This window comes from Aedes albopictus, chromosome 3 (assembly GCF_035046485.1).
Source record: "Aedes albopictus strain Foshan chromosome 3, AalbF5, whole genome shotgun sequence".
In the NCBI taxonomy this organism is placed as follows: Eukaryota; Metazoa; Arthropoda; class Insecta; order Diptera; family Culicidae; genus Aedes; species Aedes albopictus.
The window spans coordinates 17,741,196-17,762,142 of record NC_085138.1 but is presented as its reverse complement, the minus strand read 5'-3'; the positions used below and the strand labels follow the sequence as shown (position 1 = coordinate 17,762,142).

General features: G+C 41.8%; 1 protein-coding gene across 1 annotated transcript in view; it reads right to left on the bottom strand.

Moving 5' to 3' along the window:
* Window positions 1-5,867: 5,867 nt before the first annotated feature.
* LOC109428008 (chitin synthase chs-2-like) overlaps window positions 5,868-20,947 on the bottom strand; it is an 80,733-nt gene continuing 65,653 nt past the window's right edge. The window contains exons 5-9 of the mRNA XM_062860328.1: window positions 18,574-19,113; window positions 18,248-18,512; window positions 16,591-18,193; window positions 7,501-7,651; window positions 5,868-7,102 (exon numbers count right to left, since the gene is read on the bottom strand). Coding sequence (XP_062716312.1) covers window positions 5,945-7,102; window positions 7,501-7,651; window positions 16,591-18,193; window positions 18,248-18,512; window positions 18,574-19,113 — 3,717 coding nt within the window. The 3' untranslated portion in view covers window positions 5,868-5,944. The remainder of the gene's footprint in view (window positions 7,103-7,500; window positions 7,652-16,590; window positions 18,194-18,247; window positions 18,513-18,573; window positions 19,114-20,947) is intronic.

The window sequence follows — 20,947 nt, the reverse complement described above, 5'->3', positions numbered from 1 at the left end:
TTACAATACAGTTTCTCTTCACAGTTCTAACTTACAGCCAGGATTCATTCGTACACAATCTAGAATCGATGTACGAACACTAGTTTGGGCATGCCGTACCAACTGGGATGTTTGTCAGGAAAGTGCTCTATGAGAACTTCAACAGTTACTAACTATCAATTGATTTTTGCATTTCTATCATATACCAACCCCCCCCCCCCCTCCAGGAGATTTGAGTCCAAGGGTTTATTCAGGCACTTCTACAGAAATTCATCAGTGTCTGGAGATCCCTCCTAGGGCTTCTCCAGGAGTTACACTGTGATGCATAATTAATCGGACAAACGCCAAGTTTGAGATGCTTTAACTATGGTTTGCTTTAGTGGATTGAGCACAATTATTGACACGGAATTACAATCCACCAGAGCAAACCATAGTTACAGCATCTCAAACTTGGCCATTTTGTATGAAAATCAGCGTTTGTCCGATCAATTATGTACCACAGTGTACATTAAGTGTCTCTTAACCTGGGACAACTTTTCAGGGAATCTGAAATAGAATCTGCAGGGCTTTCAGGAATCAGTAAATCCCTCGGGAGTTCCTTCATAAATATTTCTGGTATTTTTTTCCGAAATTCCTCCGGAAGCAAGTTCAGACAGTCCTTTGATTATTTATCCAACAAATTCTCCAAAAGATGCTCTGTAAGTTCGTTTAAATTTTATTAGGAGGCTTTGGATAAAGTTTACAAGTTTTTTTTAGGAATTTCTCTAAAACTTTTTCTAGGAATTCTTGTGCGAGTTTCTCAAGAAATCTCTCTTGGAAGATACTGGGAAAAATCTTGAAAATTAGAAGACACAGAATGTTGAATATTTAGCAAATTAAGAGATAAAAATGTAAAAAAAACGCGTTCTGGTGGGACTCGAACCCACGACTCCGTATTCGCTAGACCGGCGCTTGAATCAACTAGGCTACAGAATACGTAACGATTCTGCAGAATAGAAAGCTAAACTAACTCCGAGTAGACGCGTGCGCCGAAGCATATTTCACCGGCGGCGGCGTATATAGTAATTCAAGGCAGCACAGTGGCAGCGTAAACAACATTTTTTTATTCTAGGAAATGCGTAATCACAGATCATTCAACACCGTCTACTCTGCCTTGATTTGCGGACAAACGTGTTAAAATCCCGCTTCAACAGTGCATCAGAACTTCAGACGCACAAATCTCAAGAAGAAAGCTTCAACAAGAGTGCATTTTAATATTCTGTGCTTGCTCACTTGTAATAAGCTTAAAATAATAAGATCAGGAGCGCTGGTTTTGTTTACGAAGAGATTTGTGCGCTCGAAATCGTGAGTGGGTGCCAAAGTCGGCCACTGTGGCGGCCATTTTTGTGAATCTAACAAGTCTGTCCTTAACAAACGGTGTTTATTACTTGCCCAACGTTTCGACACGTTGGGCAAGTAATAATCATCGTTCGGTAATTCAAGACTGAGTAGTCGGTTGCATATGATAGTTGAAACGAGCCTCCAGCAGAACGTAATTGTAGAATAATTTGTTTTCTGTAACAAAACAGTTCTCGCCTACCTTATGCGAAAGGTTTAAACGCCAAGAAATAAGGGGTTTAAATAAAAACTAACTCTTATAGAGTTTTGCTTTAGTTTTTTTTAGAGAGATTCCTTGATGACGTTCACCAGAAATTTTAAAAAGGATTCTTTGAAGTAGAAATCGCAAAAAATGAGTTTTCCCAGAAATTCATCTAATCATTTGTCAAGACTTTTTCTCAGATATTCCTTCAGAAAATTCAATTTCTGCAGAAATTTCTTAACAGATTGACAGTTCCTTTAACGATTATTTTACAAGTTAATAGGAGATTGTTCCAGACTGGAATCGCTAAAGGAACTGTCAATCTGTTAAGAAATTTTTGCAGGAATAGTGGAACTTTCAGTTATTTTTCCGCAATTTTTCAAGAGATTCTTGCAGGAACTTCTCTAGAAGTTCCTCCGGGTATTCATCCCTAAATGTCTCTATCGATTCCTTCAGAATCCCTACAAAAGTGCCTTCTGGAATTTCTCTGTACATTCCTCCAGGGTTTTTAGCACCTTCTTCGCGGATTCTCTAAGGCATTCTTTCAGAAAATTTTCTAAAAATTCTTCTAGAAGTACCTCCATGAGGTTGCCCAGAAGAACCTTAAATTACTGAACTGCCGTTCTATGCCCAATTGTCCCATGTTATATGGGAATCCCATATAACATGGGACAAGTATGCGTAGTACGGCAGTAAAGAAGACAGGTATCGTAAACTTCTCTTGAAATTTATTGTGGTCTTTCTTTCGAGATTCTTTCAGATTTTTTTGAAAATCCTTGGAATTACTGCAAAACATTTTTCAGCTTTCCTGGCAGTCTTTCAAAAGTTCCTCTAAATCAAATTTTTCTTAAATTTTTTGTTGGTTTTCAAGATTTTTTTTTCAGAATTGTTTTAAATTGCTGTTGCTAAATTTCCCTACAAAAATAGCTCAATAGCTCTGATTACTAATACCTTTCAAACAATTTGCATATTATATCTAGAACTCCTTTAGAAATATATCCATGAGTTCCAGGGTTTGCTTCTAAAAATCCTGTAGGAATTTCTTCAGTAATTTGTTGAAGATTCATTCAAGAATTCCAGTACCATTGTCTGCCATTTCTACACGGATTCCCACCGAATCATTTTAAGGAAGAGATAAATTTCTCTGAGGTTTAATTCAGAAATTCTTCAACGGTCTTCTTTGGAAATCACTCCCGTCAGGAATTTTCTCAGAATCTCCTCCAGGAATCTGTTCTTAAATACCAGTTTTCATAAAAATCTTCTAGGAACTCCTCCAGAACCATTCCAAGGATTTCCTCCAGGTATTTCCTACAGGAAATTCTCCAGGAACTTCTCCAACGATTACTTCAGAAATTTTTTTAGAGAATTTTGTTCAGGAATTTTTTTTTGACATTTTTAAAAATTTCTTCTTGAAATCTCTAGGGTTATATTCAGGGATTCCTTTACAAAATCGTTCTGGTAACCCTTGCAGAATTACTCCAGTATTTTATGTGATTTCATAAAACACTTCAATAAAATCCGTGGAGGACTATCTGAAAGAATTACTAAAGAAATCTTTATAGGAATCCCGGAAAATATTTTTGAAGGAATCGCTGGAGAAATTTGAAAAAGAAACTATTTCGAAAATTCTGGAGATATTCTTAAGAATTCTTGGAGAGCGTGTTTTTAAAGAAATTCCCGAAAGAATGTCTGGAGGAAAACTTAAGTTCCTCGAAAAATCTCATAAGAATTTGAAAAGGATTTTTTTTTTATTTGTGAATTTTAACGTAATGCTAATTCTTCACACCGAAAAAGAAATTTGTATAGGTTTCGATGAACTATTTATGTCTGAACTTTGTAAAGAATCAGAAGAAAATCAGACATGTTTTCTTGAAAGAACTCCTAGAGAAATTTCTTAGGAGCTCCTGACGGAATCTGTATGAATTTCTGCGAAAATCTTCAAAGAAATGACTGCTAGAATCACAAAAATGAGAAAACTTTGGGAGAAATTCCTGGAGACATTCCATGATTGAGAATTTCTGACAGCATTACTGAAAGAACCGATGGGGAAATTCCCGAAAAAATGCTTGGATTACTTTTCAAAATCAATTTCTGCAGTTATTTATGAAGGGGAAATTTCCATAAATTACTTCATGCATAGATGAAGAATGAAGCAAAGTGTGACAACTCTTTCACAAATTTTAGAAGTACCACACATAAAGTGTACCATAAGAGGGACGGGGTTGAAAATTGTCATTTTTTGTGTGATCTACTTTATGGACTTTCCAAGGGATCAATGCATATTTTTCTGAAGGTTTATATGAAATTTTTAGAAAAATTTATGGAGGAACTTGAGGCACCACCAGAAAATATTTCTGATGAAATATTTGGAAGCTTTTTCAAACAAAACCCTGTAAACATTTCTGGAAAAAAATTCTACCTCTTGAAACTTAAAAAACCCTGTAAAAATGTCTGTAATCCGATTGGTTTCCTGAAAGATTCCGCGGAGAAATTTCTTAAGCATGGAAGGTTTTCGAGAAGAATAGGACGCAATCAATGAAGTACTAGATTGAAAGAAGAGAGCTGGATTATTGTATGGTGAGATGATCAGTTCTCCATTTCTTCAATGAAATGGTGCAAACAGCGTGGGTTATATGATAACTTGACTAATTTTATACTGTTTGAGCAAAAGTTCGAGTAACTGTGTTGTTGAAATTGCAAGAAAAAATACTTCAACAACACAGTAACCCAAATGTTTGCTCAAACAGCTTAAAATTAGTCAAGAAATCATATGACCCACGTCGTTTGCACCATTTCATTGCAGAAATGGAGAACTGATCATCTCACCATAAATCCAGCTCACTACTTTCGAACTAGTACTTCACCGATTCCTTCCTATTTCCATGAAATTTCTGGATGTTTCTCTTTTGGAATCTCTGAAGAAAATTCAGGGGAAGATTTTGAAAAAAAAAATCATGGGCAATGTTTGAAGGAATCCATGGAAATTGTCTGGAAGGAATCACTACACGCAAAAAAATCCGTTCCGGTATACGTGCACTCCCAGTCACGGCAACGGGAACTATGCATAGCTACCATAACAACAATAAGAAATATACGCCGTGAACTAGATGTCACGTTCTCTAGAACGCCCATATTGACAGCTGGAACTAGTTCCAGTTCACGGTGTATATTTGTTTGTTCACGTTTATCAGAACGGATTTTTTCGTGTATAGAAGCATTCCCGAAAAAAGGGTCGGGATCGGGAATCGCATCATTCGTCATCAGATAGGCGATCCAAAGCCCCAATCATTAGCCTAACTGCAGTTGAGCCGAGAATCTGGCGTTGGAATTCTCAAGAAGTCACCAAGAAAATGGACGGAGATCTTCTGAGAATATCGCACGCAACGCAATATGCAATATGTAGGTGAATGTGATTGTGGACCTCATAAATAAGAATTCCGCCAAGAAATTTTCATAATCAGTTAAGGATTAAAAAAAAACTCGCCTACCGTCTACTCCCGATGGTTTGAACGGCATTTCATGCAAATCGACGGGGTTCAATTTTAATTTGTACTTCTAGGGCGCCAGAAAAGACGCTGCTGGTAAACTTTTTTTGCTGTTTTGTTTTCATTCTGCGTTCGGTTTCACCTCATTCCAAAGATCGGTATCGATTAGAAAACGTAAAAAGCGAAGATACACAGAATACACTGTGTAAATCGTATAATGCGAAACAACAACAAAGGCATTTATGCTGGTGCTAAACCTACGAAGTATAGGAACCGCAACTGCTCTAATGCTGATGCTACTATGTAGAATAGTCCTCAAGAATCAAGATACAATAAGGTATGAATAACCTTTCCCTCAACTCTAGTCTCGAACACAGATTTCAAGGGCCACATCCCACCCAGCTCCACCTATGGCCCTTGCACTGATTAAGTACCCGAAGCGGAAAAATGAATCCAGTCCTGGACCGACCAAAAGTGGCTCGATTCGACGACATTGGTTGTAGCAGCAACAGCATCATCGAAGAAGTAAGCCCAATCAACGGCAATATGAAAAGGGGAACGGACACAACAACAGAATGAGCAGACAACAACAACAACAACGGTAGTTACCAATTGATGCTTCCTGTTGTTCGTCATATGATGGGTGTGGTGGTGGTGGTTTGAGAACGGAAATGATTGTACTGTCCGTGAAGCAAGCGCATCGAACTCGAGAGAAAAATCCGTTCAGGAATACAGCCAGCACTACACTCACTGCTAATCCGGTTAGTGGCATTTGGTTGGTTGTTCGAAAGGGGTTTTTCGGTAATTGATTTGTCAAACTGTCCTTGGGGAATCGAATTTATGATTTCATGTAGTTACTTTTTATTACATAAATTGTGAAATAGTTACTTTTGAACATTTGCTAAGCAAACGCAACTCTACTCTTTCTTTTGGAGTTGGGTGTAGGTCGTTCAGTCATTTCCATTTGCAGCGTTGGACGATCAAACTCCATCGTGTCTTCTTCTTCGGAATAATCTTCTAGTTCCTCGTCGATTTGATAGGCATAGTTTACTCTTCCGCGATTGTTTCCTTCAAAGTTGGGTGATTGATTGTAGCGGCTTCCATTCGAAGTGCGAGCTCTTTCCGGTCCGCTGTAACCTGGTGGAGATGAGTTCTTTCGTTGGTTCAATCCACCGTCGGGACTGCCCTGGTACCACAGATCACCAGCCGTGTCGTAAGGATTCTGACCTCGGAGAATCGACTTTCGGATTTTCCTTTGCTCAGCCATCGACTTTCTCCTCGTATCCAAAACATTCAGCGTCTTTCTACTGAGCGTCAACCTTCCACCCAGGTTCAGATCACCATCCTTGTAGTAGTTGCGCTTGAAGTTCGCTTCCAGATTACTCCAGTCCTGTTTGTTCTTGTGCTGATACAAAATTCTATGGATCGTGTCCCGTCTTCCGATCGCCTTCTGATCATCTTCCATATCTTCCTCGTCCCACTGCGGCTTCGGCCGTTGCAACCTCCTCGCGATTTCCACTGCATTCTCCCGCAGCTCCGCATCCAGCGACATATCCTTCGCCTTCTTCGAGCAGTACCAATTCAGCTGCGTAGACGCCAAGATCTGCGAGATCGTCCCGAAGCGATGCATCAGCATCGCCACGAACTGAATCACCAAGATCAACCCGAAGAAGAATACAAACACCAACCCAATGGGCTCGATCTCCAGGTACTCCCGACGCACGATAATCTCCACTGTGCTCTCGTCAAAGCTGATCGTGTTCTTCGCGTTGAACCACCACTGAATGTGCAGATCCTTCTTGTTCAGCTGCAGTAGGAAGATAACCAACACAAACAGGGCGTTGGCCATCACAAAGGCAAACACGGCCAGATCACGGAGGTTCTTCAGCTGGGATTTCATTTCGCTCTTTTGTTTGTCGGTAAGATCCAACGGTTTGAGGTATTTTTCGATCAACTCGATCCAGAATTGTTCTTCCGAGGCGGAGATGGTTTCGGTATCGCCGTTTCGCAGGTCTACGTCGTACAACCAATCCGGGAGGTAGTTAATTTGTTTCTCCGGCTGGAATGAGAAAATCGTAAATTTGAAATTTTTTTTCAACGTTTTTCAAGCAGTGTAACTAGTGATTTGCTCAGAGTTATATTCTGTAATATCGTAGCGCTTCCTTATTTTAATATATGCATTGTATTAGAAAGATTGTTCTAAAAAAATGGTTCCGATAACAAAACCGATTTAAAACAAATCGGAAAAAAGAGCTTGGAAACCTAATTAAAGCATGTCTGGCAGCACTGCCGCACAAAATAATTTGCTTTGTTATGTTTGAGAAAATGCCTGTATGCAACATTTCTAGAAATGTGAATTAAAGAAAGTAGCAATGTCAGGTCACATGTTTCAGTCAAAAACCGTTTTGATCGATTACACTTGATGTAACCATTTCGCATTCAGCCACCTTCACTCACCTCTTCCATCTCAGAATTCTTCACCGTCTGGATCGGGGAAGACACTCCGTTCGGGGAGCCTCCCGGGTGCATGTCAAGGCAGCTCATCTCATCCACGTCATCATCGTCGTCATCGCAGGATCTCATTACGGTGACGGAGCCGGTTAATTTCCTGGATTCCGGAAGAAAACGAAAACGTGTTAGTTAGCTTGTGTGTGTGTGTGTGTGTGTGTGTGTGTGTAGCCTAGGAAAGAAAGTACGAGAACGCCAGGTGAGTCAACCAAGGCGGCCGGATATACAAATGGGTGGGACGTGCGGGGTTTAAGTGAAAATAACCGTGCCAATGTACGTGATAACATCTCTGTGCTAGTTATGCGGGAATTTCCTTGGCTCAAGACTTGGTTCGTTGGAAGATGAAAACCGGACGATAATGAATAGGGCAAACGGTCGTTGGATGATGGCGATTTGCTTCACTGACTGCATAACGATTACCTACTTGAGTGTATCGGTGTTAAGCCGACACGGGAAAATGCTTATTTAGGGCTTGAAAATTAAAGATATAAAACGCCGTAGGATATGCAGAATTTAGGGCTTGAAAATTAAAGATATAAAACGCCGTAGGATATGCAGAATTGTGCAAAAGAATCGATAAATCCAAAAGTTTTATCTTATCTTTATCTTATCTTTATCTTATCTTTATCTTATCTTTATCTTATCTTTATCTTATCTTTATCTTATCTTTATCTTATCTTTATCTTATCTTTATCTTATCTTTATCTTATCTTTATCTTATCTTTATCTTATCTTTATCTTATCTTTATCTTATCTTTATCTTATCTTTATCTTATCTTTATCTTATCTTTATCTTATCTTTATCTTATCTTTATCTTATCTTTATCTTATCTTTATCTTATCTTTATCTTATCTTTATCTTATCTTTATCTTATCTTTATCTTATCTTTATCTTATCTTTATCTTATCTTTATCTTATCTTTATCTTATCTTTATCTTATCTTTATCTTATCTTTATCTTATCTTTATCTTATCTTTATCTTATCTTTATCTTATCTTTATCTTATCTTTATCTTATCTTTATCTTATCTTTATCTTATCTTTATCTTATCTTTATCTTATCTTTATCTTATCTTTATCTTATCTTTATCTTATCTTTATCTTATCTTTATCTTATCTTTATCTTATCTTTATCTTATCTTTATCTTATCTTTATCTTATCTTTATCTTATCTTTATCTTATCTTTATCTTATCTTTATCTTATCTTTATCTTATCTTTATCTTATCTTTATCTTATCTTTATCTTATCTTTATCTTATCTTTATCTTATCTTTATCTTATCTTTATCTTATCTTTATCTTATCTTTATCTTATCTTTATCTTATCTTTATCTTATCTTTATCATATCTTTATCTTATCTTTATCTTATCTTTATCTTATCTTTATCTTATCTTTATCTTATCTTTATCTTATCTTTATCTTATCTTTATCTTATCTTTATCTTATCTTTATCTTATCTTTATCTTATCTTTATCTTATCTTTATCTTATCTTTATCTTATCTTTATCTTATCTTTATCTTATCTTTATCTTATCTTTATCTTATCTTTATCTTATCTTTATCTTATCTTTATCTTATCTTTATCTTATCTTTATCTTATCTTTATCTTATCTTTATCTTATCTTTATCTTATCTTTATCTTATCTTTATCTTATCTTTATCTTATCTTTATCTTATCTTTATCTTATCTTTATCTTATCTTTATCTTATCTTTATCTTATCTTTATCTTATCTTTATCTTATCTTTATCTTATCTTTATCTTATCTTTATCTTATCTTTATCTTATCTTTATCTTATCTTTATCTTATCTTTATCTTATCTTTATCTTATCTTTATCTTATCTTTATCTTATCTTTATCTTATCTTTATCTTATCTTTATCTTATCTTTATCTTATCTTTATCTTATCTTTATCTTATCTTTATCTTATCTTTATCTTATCTTTATCTTATCTTTATCTTATCTTTATCTTATCTTTATCTTATCTTTATCTTATCTTTATCTTATCTTTATCTTATCGTTATCTTATCTTTATCTTATCTTTATCTTATCTTTATCTTATCTTTATCTTATCTTTATCTTATCTTTATCTTATCTTTATCTTATCTTTATCTTATCTTTATCTTATCTTTATCTTATCTTTATCTTATCTTTATCTTATCTTTATCTTATCTTTATCTTATCTTTATCTTCACACCTTGAGGAATAACACCATCCAGCAAATATCAAGTTACATACGTTTTCCGCTTCGCATACACGGAAAATAAAAACCCCACTCAAAATTACGGCTGCAAATCGTAAACGTTTTGCTGTGGCGTACGAAGGGTGAAGCCCAGCGATCCGTGTAAAGTAGCATCCTGTCAGCGGCAGCAAACCGAGAAAGATGATGTTTGCATCCATCGCTTCCTTGCTTGCTAGTGGCTGACAAAAACCGTCAGTTCACGATTCAAAAAGAAAATGAAAATGCGAATCAAAAAGAATGCACAACGCCTTGCCATCCAGTAGCAGTGGTCCAAGTCCAGCCAAGTTGGCCACCGAGACCAGGAGGAACATAAATTGTATTTTAATTTAATTGAAACTTATTTTCTGCCACCAGATCGCTCCGGCGAGTGAAATTTACTCGTCGGAGATGCCACTTCTGGGTTCTCTGACAGCAACAGCAGCAGCAGTCTCTTAGTCTAGTGGTGATGGGTATACTTCAGTTGCTTTTCAATTTTACGAGTCCCCACGGTCAAGACGGAGGCGAGCAGGGTATGCAGTTGGGAGCAGAGTGGTAGGTCTTGTCAACCAAGAGCCATAAGGGCTACGAAGGCAAAGGCGCTGCTGGCGATGATGGGTTTGTTTGAGTCGTTTAAGAAGCTTGTGTCGTTGCGCAAGAAATGGCGACGAAGCAGCACAAATTGCCGGCGGAATGAGTTTTTTTTCGTATCTTAGTGATGATGACTTACATGAGATGTTATGAGAAAGTATAAAAAGAGTGTAAAACTTGGCTGTGTTTAAAATGTTCAATTTACTCTATTGCTTCAAGCGGTGTTTTTTTGACACAATAATCCCTACGAGATATCTAGCAATGATTTCTCCAGAAATTTTTAAACAGAATTCTTTAGTAATCTTCCAAGGACTCCTCCAGGAAATCCCACAGACATTTTTTTAAGAAATTCCTAAGGAATTGATCCAAAAACTCTTGGAAAAATTCTAAACTCCACTAGAAATTTTTCTGGGAACTTTAAGGGAATTTCTCCGAGAATTCTATTTGATATTTTTCTTTGGAATTCTTCCGGAATTCCTTTGGACATGTTTTGGGGTTTTTAAAGAAATTTTCACTGAATTCTTTCAGAAACCTTCTAGAAATTCCTCCAGGAATTCCTCCAGAAATTCTCCCTGAATTCTATTGAGAATTCTCCCGGGATTCCTCCGGGAATTCTCGCGGAATTCCTCCACACATTGTCCTGAAATTTGACCAGGGATTCTCCTGGAATTGCTCCAGGAATTATGTTGGTTTTCCTTCAGGAACTGTCCTGAATTTCCTCCTGAAGTTCTCCTGGAATTCTTTTACAAATTCTCTTGGAACTCCTTCAGGAATTCTCCCGGAAATATTACAGGAATTCTTCCAGAATTCCTCCAAAAACAGGAATTCCTCCGGGAATTCTCTCGGAATTTCTCCACGAATTATCTCAGAATTACTTCAAGAATTTTCCCGGAATTCCTCCAGGTACTATCCCGGATTTTCGCCAGATATTCTTCCGGAATTAGTCCAGGAATTCTGCCGGAATTCCTCCAGGAATTCTCCGGATATTTTTCGGATTTTTTTTCGGAATTCCTTCAGGTGCTTTTTCGAATTTGTTTTTAAAATTTTTTTCTACATTCTTTTAGCAATTCACCCGGAATTCCTCAGGGATATTTCCTGGAATTGCTCCGGGAATTCTCGTGGAATTGCTTTAGAAATTTTCTTGAAATTCCTTCAGGAATTCACCTGGAATTCTTTCAGAATTTCACCTGGAATTCTTTCAGGAATTCTCCTGCAATTCCTTCAAGAATTCTCCTGAATTTCCTCCAGAAATTTTTCTGAAATTCCCTCTGGAATTTTCCCCCCCACCCCACAAATTCTCGCAGAATTCCTTCAAGAATTTTCCCAGATTTCCTCCAGGAATTCTCCCAGAATTCCTCCAGGAATTCTTCCAGAATTCCTTCAGGAATTTTTCCGGAATTCCTCCAGGAATTCTTCCGGAATTCCTCCAGGAATTCTTCCGGAATTCCTCCAGGAATTCTTCCGGAATTCCTCCAGGAATTCTTCCGGAATTCCTCCAGGAATTCTTCCGGAATTCCTCCAGGAATTCTTCCGGGATTCCTCCAGGAATTCTCCCGGAGTTCCTCCAGGAATTCTCCCGGAGTTCCTCCAGGAATTCTCCCGGAGTTCCTCCAGGAATTCTCCCGGAGTTCCTCCAGGAATTCTCCCGGAGTTCCTCCAGGAATTCTCCCGGAGTTCCTCCAGGAATTCTCCCGGAGTTCCTCCAGGAATTCTCCCGGAGTTCCTCCAGGAATTCTCCCGGAGTTCCTCCAGGAATTCTCCCGGAGTTCCTCCAGGAATTCTCCCGGAGTTCCTCCAGGAATTCTCCCGGAGTTCCTCCAGGAATTCTCCCGGAGTTCCTCCAGGAATTCTCCCGGAGTTCCTCCAGGAATTCTCCCGGAGTTCCTCCAGGAATTCTCCCGGAATTCCTCCAGGAATTCTCCCGGAATTCCTCCAGGAATTCTCCCGGAATTCCTCCAGGAATTCTCCCGGAATTCCTCCAGGAATTCTCCCGGAATTCCTCCAGGAATTCTCCCGGAATTCCTCCAGGAATTCTCCCGGAATTCCTCCAGGAATTCTCCCGGAATTCCTCCAGGAATTCTCCCGGAATTCCTCCAGGAATTCTCCCGGAATTCCTCCAGGAATTCTCCCGGAATTCCTCCAGGAATTCTCCCGGAATTCCTCCAGGAATTCTCCCGGAATTCCTCCAGGAATTCTCCCGGAATTCCTCCAGGAATTCTCCCGGAATTCCTCCAGGAATTCTCCCGGAATTCCTCCAGGAATTCTCCCGGAATTCCTCCAGGAATTCTCCCGGAATTCCTCCAGGAATTCTCCCGGAATTCCTCCAGGAATTCTCCCGGAATTCCTCCAGGAATTCTCCCGGAATTCCTCCAGGAATTCTCCCGGAATTCCTCCAGGAATTCTCCCGGAATTCCTCCAGGAATTCTCCCGGAATTCCTCCAGGAATTCTCCCGGAATTCCTCCAGGAATTCTCCTGGAGTTCCTCCAGGAATTCTCCCGGAATTCCTCCAGGAATTCTCCCGGAATTCCTCCAGGAATTCTCCCGGAATTCCTCCAGGAATTCTCCCGGAATTCCTCCAGGAATTCTCCCGGAATTCCTCCAGGAATTCTCCCGGAATTCCTCCTGGAATTCTCCCGGAATTCCTCCAGGAATTCTCCCGGAATTCCTCCAGGGATTCTCCCGGAATTCCTCCAGGAATTCTCCCGGAATTCCTCCAGGAATTCTTCCGGAATTCCTCCAGGAATTCTCCCGGAATTCCTCCAGGAATTCTCCCGGAATTCCTCCAGGAATTCTCCCGGAATTCCTCCAGGAATTCTCCCGGAATTCCTCCAGGAATTCTCCCGGAATTCCTCCAGGAATTCTCCCGGAATTCCTCCAGGAATTCTCCCGGAATTCCTCCAGGAATTCTCCCGGAATTCCTCCAGGAATTCTCCCGGAATTCCTCCAGGAATTCTCCCGGAATTCCTCCAGGAATTCTCCCGGAATTCCTCCAGGAATTCTCCCGGAATTCCTCCAGGAATTCTCCCGGAATTCCTCCAGGAATTCTCCCGGAATTCCTCCAGGAATTCTCCCGGAATTCCTCCAGGAATTCTCCCGGAATTCCTCCAGGAATTCTCCCGGAATTCCTCCAGGAATTCTCCCGGAATTCCTCCAGGAATTCTCCCGGAATTCCTCCAGGAATTCTCCCGGAATTCCTCCAGGGATTCTCCCGGAATTCCTCCAGGAATTCTCCCGGAATTCCTCCAGGAATTCTCCCGGAATTCCTCCAGGAATTCTCCCGGAATTCCTCCAGGAATTCTCCCGGAATTCCTCCAGGAATTCTCCCGGAATTCCTCCAGGAATTCTCCCGGAATTCCTCCAGGAATTCTCCTGGAATTCCTCCAGGAAGAATTCTCCTGGAATTCCTCCAGGAATTCTCCTGGAGTTCCTCCAGGAATTCTCCTGGAGTTCCTCCAGGAATTCTCCTGGAGTTCCTCCAGGAATTCTCCCGGAATTCCTCCAGGAATTCTCCCGGAATTCCTCCAGGAATTCTCCCGGAATTCCTCCAGGAATTCTCCCGGAATTCCTCCAGGAATTCTCCCGGAATTCCTCCAGGAATTCTCCCGGAATTCCTCCAGGAATTCTCCCGGAATTCCTCCAGGAATTCTTCCGGAATTCCTCCAGGAATTCTTCCGGAATTCCTCCAGGAATTCTTCCGGAATTCCTCCAGGAATTCTTCCGGAATTCCTCCAGGAATTCTTCCGGAATTCCTCCAGGAATTCTTCCGGAATTCCTCCAGGAATTCTTCCGGAATTCCTCCAGGAATTCTTCCGGAATTCCTCCAGGAATTCTTCCGGAATTCCTCCAGGAATTCTTCCGGAATTCCTCCAGGAATTCTTCCGGAATTCCTCCAGGAATTCTTCCGGAATTCCTCCAGGAATTCTTCCGGAATTCCTCCAGGAATTCTTCCGGAATTCCTCCAGGAATGCTTCCGGAATTCCTCCAGGAATTCTTCCGGAATTCCTCCAGGAATTCTTCCGGAGTTCCTCCAGGAATTCTCCCGGAGTTCCTCCAGGAATTCTCCCGGAGTTCCTCCAGGAATTCTCCCGGAGTTCCTCCAGGAATTCTCCCGGAGTTCCTCCAGGAATTCTCCCGGAGTTCCTCCAGGAATTCTCCCGGAGTTCCTCCAGGAATTCTCCCGGAGTTCCTCCAGGAATTCTCCCGGAGTTCCTCCAGGAATTCTCCCGGAGTTCCTCCAGGAATTCTCCCGGAGTTCCTCCAGGAATTCTCCCGGAGTTCCTCCAGGAATTCTCCCGGAGTTCCTCCAGGAATTCTCCCGGAGTTCCTCCAGGAATTCTCCCGGAGTTCCTCCAGGAATTCTCCCGGAGTTCCTCCAGGAATTCTCCCGGAGTTCCTCCAGGAATTCTCCCGGAGTTCCTCCAGGAATTCTCCCGGAGTTCCTCCAGGAATTCTCCCGGAGTTCCTCCAGGAATTCTCCCGGAGTTCCTCCAGGAATTCTCCCGGAGTTCCTCCAGGAATTCTCCCGGAGTTCCTCCAGGAATTCTCCCGGAGTTCCTCCAGGAATTCTCCCGGAATTCCTCCAGGAATTCTCCCGGAATTCCTCCAGGAATTCTCCCGGAATTCCTCCAGGAATTCTCCCGGAATTCCTCCAGGAATTCTCCCGGAATTCCTCCAGGAATTCTCCCGGAATTCCTCCAGGAATTCTCCCGGAATTCCTCCAGGAATTCTCCCGGAATTCCTCCAGGAATTCTCCTGGAATTCCTCCAGGAATTCTCCCGGAATTCCTCCAGGAATTCTCCCGGAATTCCTCCAGGAATTCTCCCGGAATTCCTCCAGGAATTCTCCCGGAATTCCTCCAGGAATTCTCCCGGAATTCCTCCAGGAATTCTCCCGGAATTCCTCCAGGAATTCTCCCGGAATTCCTCCAGGAATTCTCCCGGAATTCCTCCAGGAATTCTCCCGGAATTCCTCCAGGAATTCTCCCGGAATTCCTCCAGGAATTCTCCTGGAATTCCTCCAGGAATTCTCCTGGAGTTCCTTCAGGAATTCTCCCGGAATTCCTCCAGGAATTCTCCCGGAATTCCTCCAGGAATTCTCCCGGAATTCCTCCAGGAATTCTCCCGGAATTCCTCCAGGAATTCTCCCGGAATTCCTCCAGGAATTCTCCCGGAATTCCTCCAGGAATTCTCCCGGAATTCCTCCAGGAATTCTCCCGGAATTCCTCCAGGAATTCTCCCGGAATTCCTCCAGGAATTCTCCCGGAATTCCTCCAGGAATTCTCCCGGAATTCCTCCAGGAATTCTCCCGGAATTCCTCCAGGAATTCTCCCGGAATTCCTCCAGGAATTCTCCCGGAATTCCTCCAGGAATTCTCCCGGAATTCCTCCAGGAATTCTCCCGGAATTCCTCCAGGAATTCTCCCGGAATTCCTCCAGGAATTCTCCTGGAATTCCTCCAGGAATTCTCCTGGAATTCCTCCAGGAATTCTCCTGGAATTCCTCCAGGAATTCTCCCGGAATTCCTGCAGAAGTTCTCCTTGAATTTCTCCAGGAATTCTCCTGGAATTCATCCAGGAATTCCTCCAGAATTCCTCCAGGAATTCTCCCGGAATTCTTCAAGGAATTCTCCTGGAATTTCTCCAGGAATTCTAATTGATTGATTGATTTATCTTTATTTGAGAGACTTTCAGCCCTTAGCTGGTTCGTCTCTTCCAGGAATTCTACTGGAATTATCTCAAGAACACTACCCGAATTCTTCCAGGAATTCTCCTGGAATTCCTTCAGGATTTTTCCCGGAATTCCTTCAGGAATTTCCTTGGAATTCCTTCAGGAATTCTCCCGCAATTCTTCCAGGAATTGTCTCGGAATTTCTCCAAGAATACTCCCGGAATTTCTGTAAGAATTCTACTGGAATTTCTCCAGGAATCCTTACAGAATTACTCCAGGAATTCTCTCAGAATTCTTCCCAGAATACCTCCAGAAACTCTCCCAGAATTCCTTTAAGAGTTCTCCCAAAATTCCTTTAAGAATTTTTCCGAAATCCGCTATTCTAGTCTCAATTTTCCAGAAGTTTTCTAAGGATTCGAAAATGGTTTTCTTTAGGTATTCTTCCCGGTATTCTTCGAGGGCGTTCAGTATTTTTTCATTCTTTCTTTTGAGGATGCCTGAAAGATGTCCGCAAGAACCGTCTGATAGATTCTAAGATTTTATCAACATACTCTAATACTCACATTTCCAGATCCTTCATCTTGGAGTTGATCTCGGTCAGCGAGCTGGCCACCTGCACCATCTGCTCCTTTTCGGCGCTGGATTTAGGGTGAGTGCAGAACAAACAGCTGAACAGTCCACTCACAGAGAAGTTGATCGAGCCTTCGTCCTCCTGATCGCCGGAACGTAGATACCCCAGCAGTTTGTGCATCTTGCCCTGCGGTACCTGTTGAACCGGAGCGGCTGCCGGAGCTTCCGTGGGATTTTCCCGAGTTCCCCAAGAAACGTCGTTCATGTTGAACACCGAGTAGATGACCAACAACATGTACATAGACGGGATGGTGATGTAGTAGACGAGGCCAGCTGGGAGGGCTTCCATTTCCTGGGGGTGAAGGAGACCCGTGACGACGATTTGAAGTGCGACGGCCATGAAGAATACTGAGGAAGGGGCGAGGATGCCGTCCTCCATGACCTGGATTATGATACCGACCAGTACGGCCATCATGACTAGTGAGTAGATGGCGGAGATGAAGAAGGCGGCCATGAGTTGGTACTTTTGCTTCAACCAGAAGCAGATGGCCATGAAGGCTGCTAGGGGGACTCCGTTCCAGAGGAACGATGTCCAGATGTCGATGCGAAATACGGCAACCAAGGCACCGACCATCATAAGGAAAATTGTGCCAGGACCGAGGATCGTGCCGAACATCAACATGCACTGGTAGACGATGTAGGGCATCGAAATGCTGTTGTTGGTCTTGACGACTCGCTTGGCATCTCCCAGAAGGTCGAAGATATTGGCGATGGTTGACGGAACCCAGCGTCTGCGTTGGTTATAGAACTCATTGAAACCTTCCGGCGCGTGAGTGTAGGCGTCCGAAGCAGCCGAATACTCAACTCGGAACTTCTGCTTGAGGAGCAAGGTACAAAGCCATCGATCTTCACCCTGATCGTACTGAACGTAGTGACGGGCCTGGTCTGACTTGGTGGTGTACTTCTTCATGACGGAATTTTCCATGAGAGCTCGCCCTCGGAACAAGGAGAAGCATCCAGGGGAACAGAGGACACATCCGATCACGTGCTCCGTAGCCTTTTGAAGCCAATGACCGATCGCGTACTCGAAGATCTGGTACCACACCATTGGACCGGTGCCAACCGGATGAATTCGACCACAAGCAGCACCCAGGTCTGGGTCAACCTTCATGCGATCTACCAGAAGGGAGACTGCTTTAGGTTGGAAGTCGATATCTCCATCCAGGGCCAGAAGGTAGGTGTTCTGAGCGATCACCATTTTCCGCTCGGGAGAGGTGTTCAACTGCATGATCCTGTAACCCAGCAGGTAGTACATGTACATGACCTGTGACCAGCGTTTCTTATGTCGGATTTTGTTCTTATCCTTGAGATGAGCGATCATTTTCGTTCGCCCTGGAAGGGTCCAAATGAGTCGACCACCGTACGGGGTCACGATCTTGGTCGGTGGATAAATACGCATCTTGGTTTTGTACACCTCCAAGGCCGCTTCTTCCATATGGTTGATGAGAGTCTTGACGTAGGAGTTCAGTGGAGAATCGTTGGCACTTTCGCACTTTGATTTGTCGTTGACGAAGGCATCGTCGAAGAAGATGTGAGCTGAAAACGGTAAGCATGAGTTGATGGAAGGATCGTTTGAAGTCATGAACATACTCTCAAGATCGTAATAGTCCGGATCGATGTCTTCCTTCGTAGCCTGGATGTGTTTCATAGCCATTCGACGGGCACACTGGTCCTCGTCCAACCGTATAATAGACTTCAAGAACTCCATCAGCTCTTCCTTGTTCTCGTGCCACATGGTAGCGCAGATGAAGATCTGCGGTATCCTGTCGTACGGTTTGATCGTATCGTTCTTTCGCTCGTTTGCCTTAGCATCGATTTCGTTTGCTTTCTCCGTATCCTTCACTTTGACCATGTCCTGAATGATACACAAATCGATCATAATAAGTTATTGAATAAGGCATACCTCAAATACTTACGATCTTTTTCACGAAATCCTCCTGATCTTCCCGTCTCCGGTTCATGGCAACACTCTGATCTACCAACAAGCTGTTGTACATCGGTGTAACGAAGAGCTTCTCGGTGGATGCGTTACGATCGCTCTTTGGCATCCACAGATGCCGAGTTATCCAGGTCTGCGACAGCAACCACAATAACCACAACCAGGAGAACTCGTTGATGACGTAGTCGAACAGGTAGTAGATCGGAGGCATCCGGAAGAACAGGTAGTCTGGCAAAATTCCATTGAAGACGCAGACGTTCGCTTCCCGAAGACCGCAGAATACCAACAGAAGAGTTACCGTCACCGGAACGGTAAGGTTGATTGGAAAGGCCATCGAGAAGCTCTGGATGTGAATCTTACAGGAGAATTTACTGAAAATGTAGCAAATGTAGGAACACAGCACGTGCGTCACGGTGATCCAGAGGACGGCGTTCTTCTCCGGGAATATTTCCAAAACTTCCAAATCAGACGTTATCGAGCTCAAATCCGGGAACTTCTCGTTCAAAATCGCTTCCATCTGAAAGAACAACAATAACCAGGTCACAATTACACAAAAATGCAATTCAAGAATGTGTGCGCCCAATTTAATTGTAATTAATTTCTGTTTGACCGCATCGGTCCTCCATCGAACACACAGATAAACTCGTTAAAACAACCAATTAGGTGCCAATTCAAATTAATGCGCACTCAGTTTGCCGTTGATTTTTACGACAAATTTATTATTTTTATGACGAAGCGCATTATTAATTCGCACTTGCTGCTGATGGATTGTGCAAACATCCGTGTCTCCCGGTTCTCATCAGGAGGTCCAACCAACCCTTTCCGTCCGCGTGGGGAGTTGATTTGCAACGTTAAGCTAATTAACCTAATTATGGAAGTTTTTAATGGTGCACCACCGACCGGGTGTTGCAGTTCTGGGACGTCGTCTCGTCATCAATATCGGCCACAGGGACCTAATGGCGTTAATGAGCAGTCTATTACAATCAGTGTGGCGCTGACCTGGCTACTACTATTCGTTTGCCGTGTGAAAACTGTTAAATCAATGAAGCACTGCTCGTCAATTATAAAGCGGTTTGGTCCGTTTAATTGATTTCAATGTAATTTGACTTTGAAGCGTGACTCGGAATAACTTGCTGGAGAGATATTAGCTTTTTCATTTGAAGTAATGGAAAAGCTGCTGTTAAATGTTGAAACAGTGTTGTTTGCTGTTTTGTTCCAATTTGCTCTTTTTCATGCCATTTGACAGCAAAAAATGTTTCGTCTTGACTACCTTCTGAAAGTTTAATATATGTTTCATGAATAATTTTCTGCGATTACTGAAATTGGAAATACAACTCGGTCTCACTATTAGCTCCACAAATACAAACGTGCCTAGATTAGTTGCCATGCTTGATTCCCATGCCATTGCAAATGTAAGCAAAGTATAATCAACACCCCTGCTTACAACACCCGCAATAAGCAATCAAACAGTGGTACAGGATATGGACGAATCCAGTAAAGCTTAGTATTCTGCATAGCCTGCCGGGCAACGTACAACATCAAACGACTCGCAGCCAGCAGCAGCGTTCGGCACGCTGTTAGATAGGAAATGATTGCTCTGTTTCCATGCAACAATATCAATCTAACGCGAAAAAAAAGAAACACCCATCTAGTGAAGAATCATCAGCGCAACACAAAAAAATGTAATACCAATCGTGAAAAACAGAAATAAAAAAAAACTGCACGCGATAAATTAATGCCGTTAGGCAGCTGGATTTATTGGCGTCATTAATGCTTCGATGAGTTCTCCGAGCGCTTTTCCGGTGAATGCGTGTTTCTAGTTGAACGATAACGAAAAAAGTTTAGCAAATGTTACATTCAATATGCCGAAACAGGTCAATGGAGAATATTGAAAGTGGTACTCTATATGTACCTAGTATGAAACATGGTTAACTGTTGTGCAATTCATCACTATGGGACCAGTAATCGCCGAGGATGGTCCCTATTTGTTGGTAGTGGAGGTATCGTTGGGTATGGAGGGAATCCCTACGAATTATTTTTTTGACGTTTTTTTTTCTGTAATTACCACGGAAGGGGAGTTCTTGTAATTCTTTATATGATTTTTTCTAAAGATTCATCCGAGAATTGTTTTAGAATGTATTACTTCCTATGTACTACTTTAAATTTCTCCTAACGATTATCTCCAGAGACACCATCGGAAATTCCTTATTTTTTCAGAATTTATCATTTTTTCCGCAATTATTATCGAAACAACATTCTTGCAGGATTTTTAAGAAAGATTTCAGCACTTCCTTACATATTCCTCCAGGTATCCATTTAAAATGCATTCCTATTGATGTACTCCTTTATTT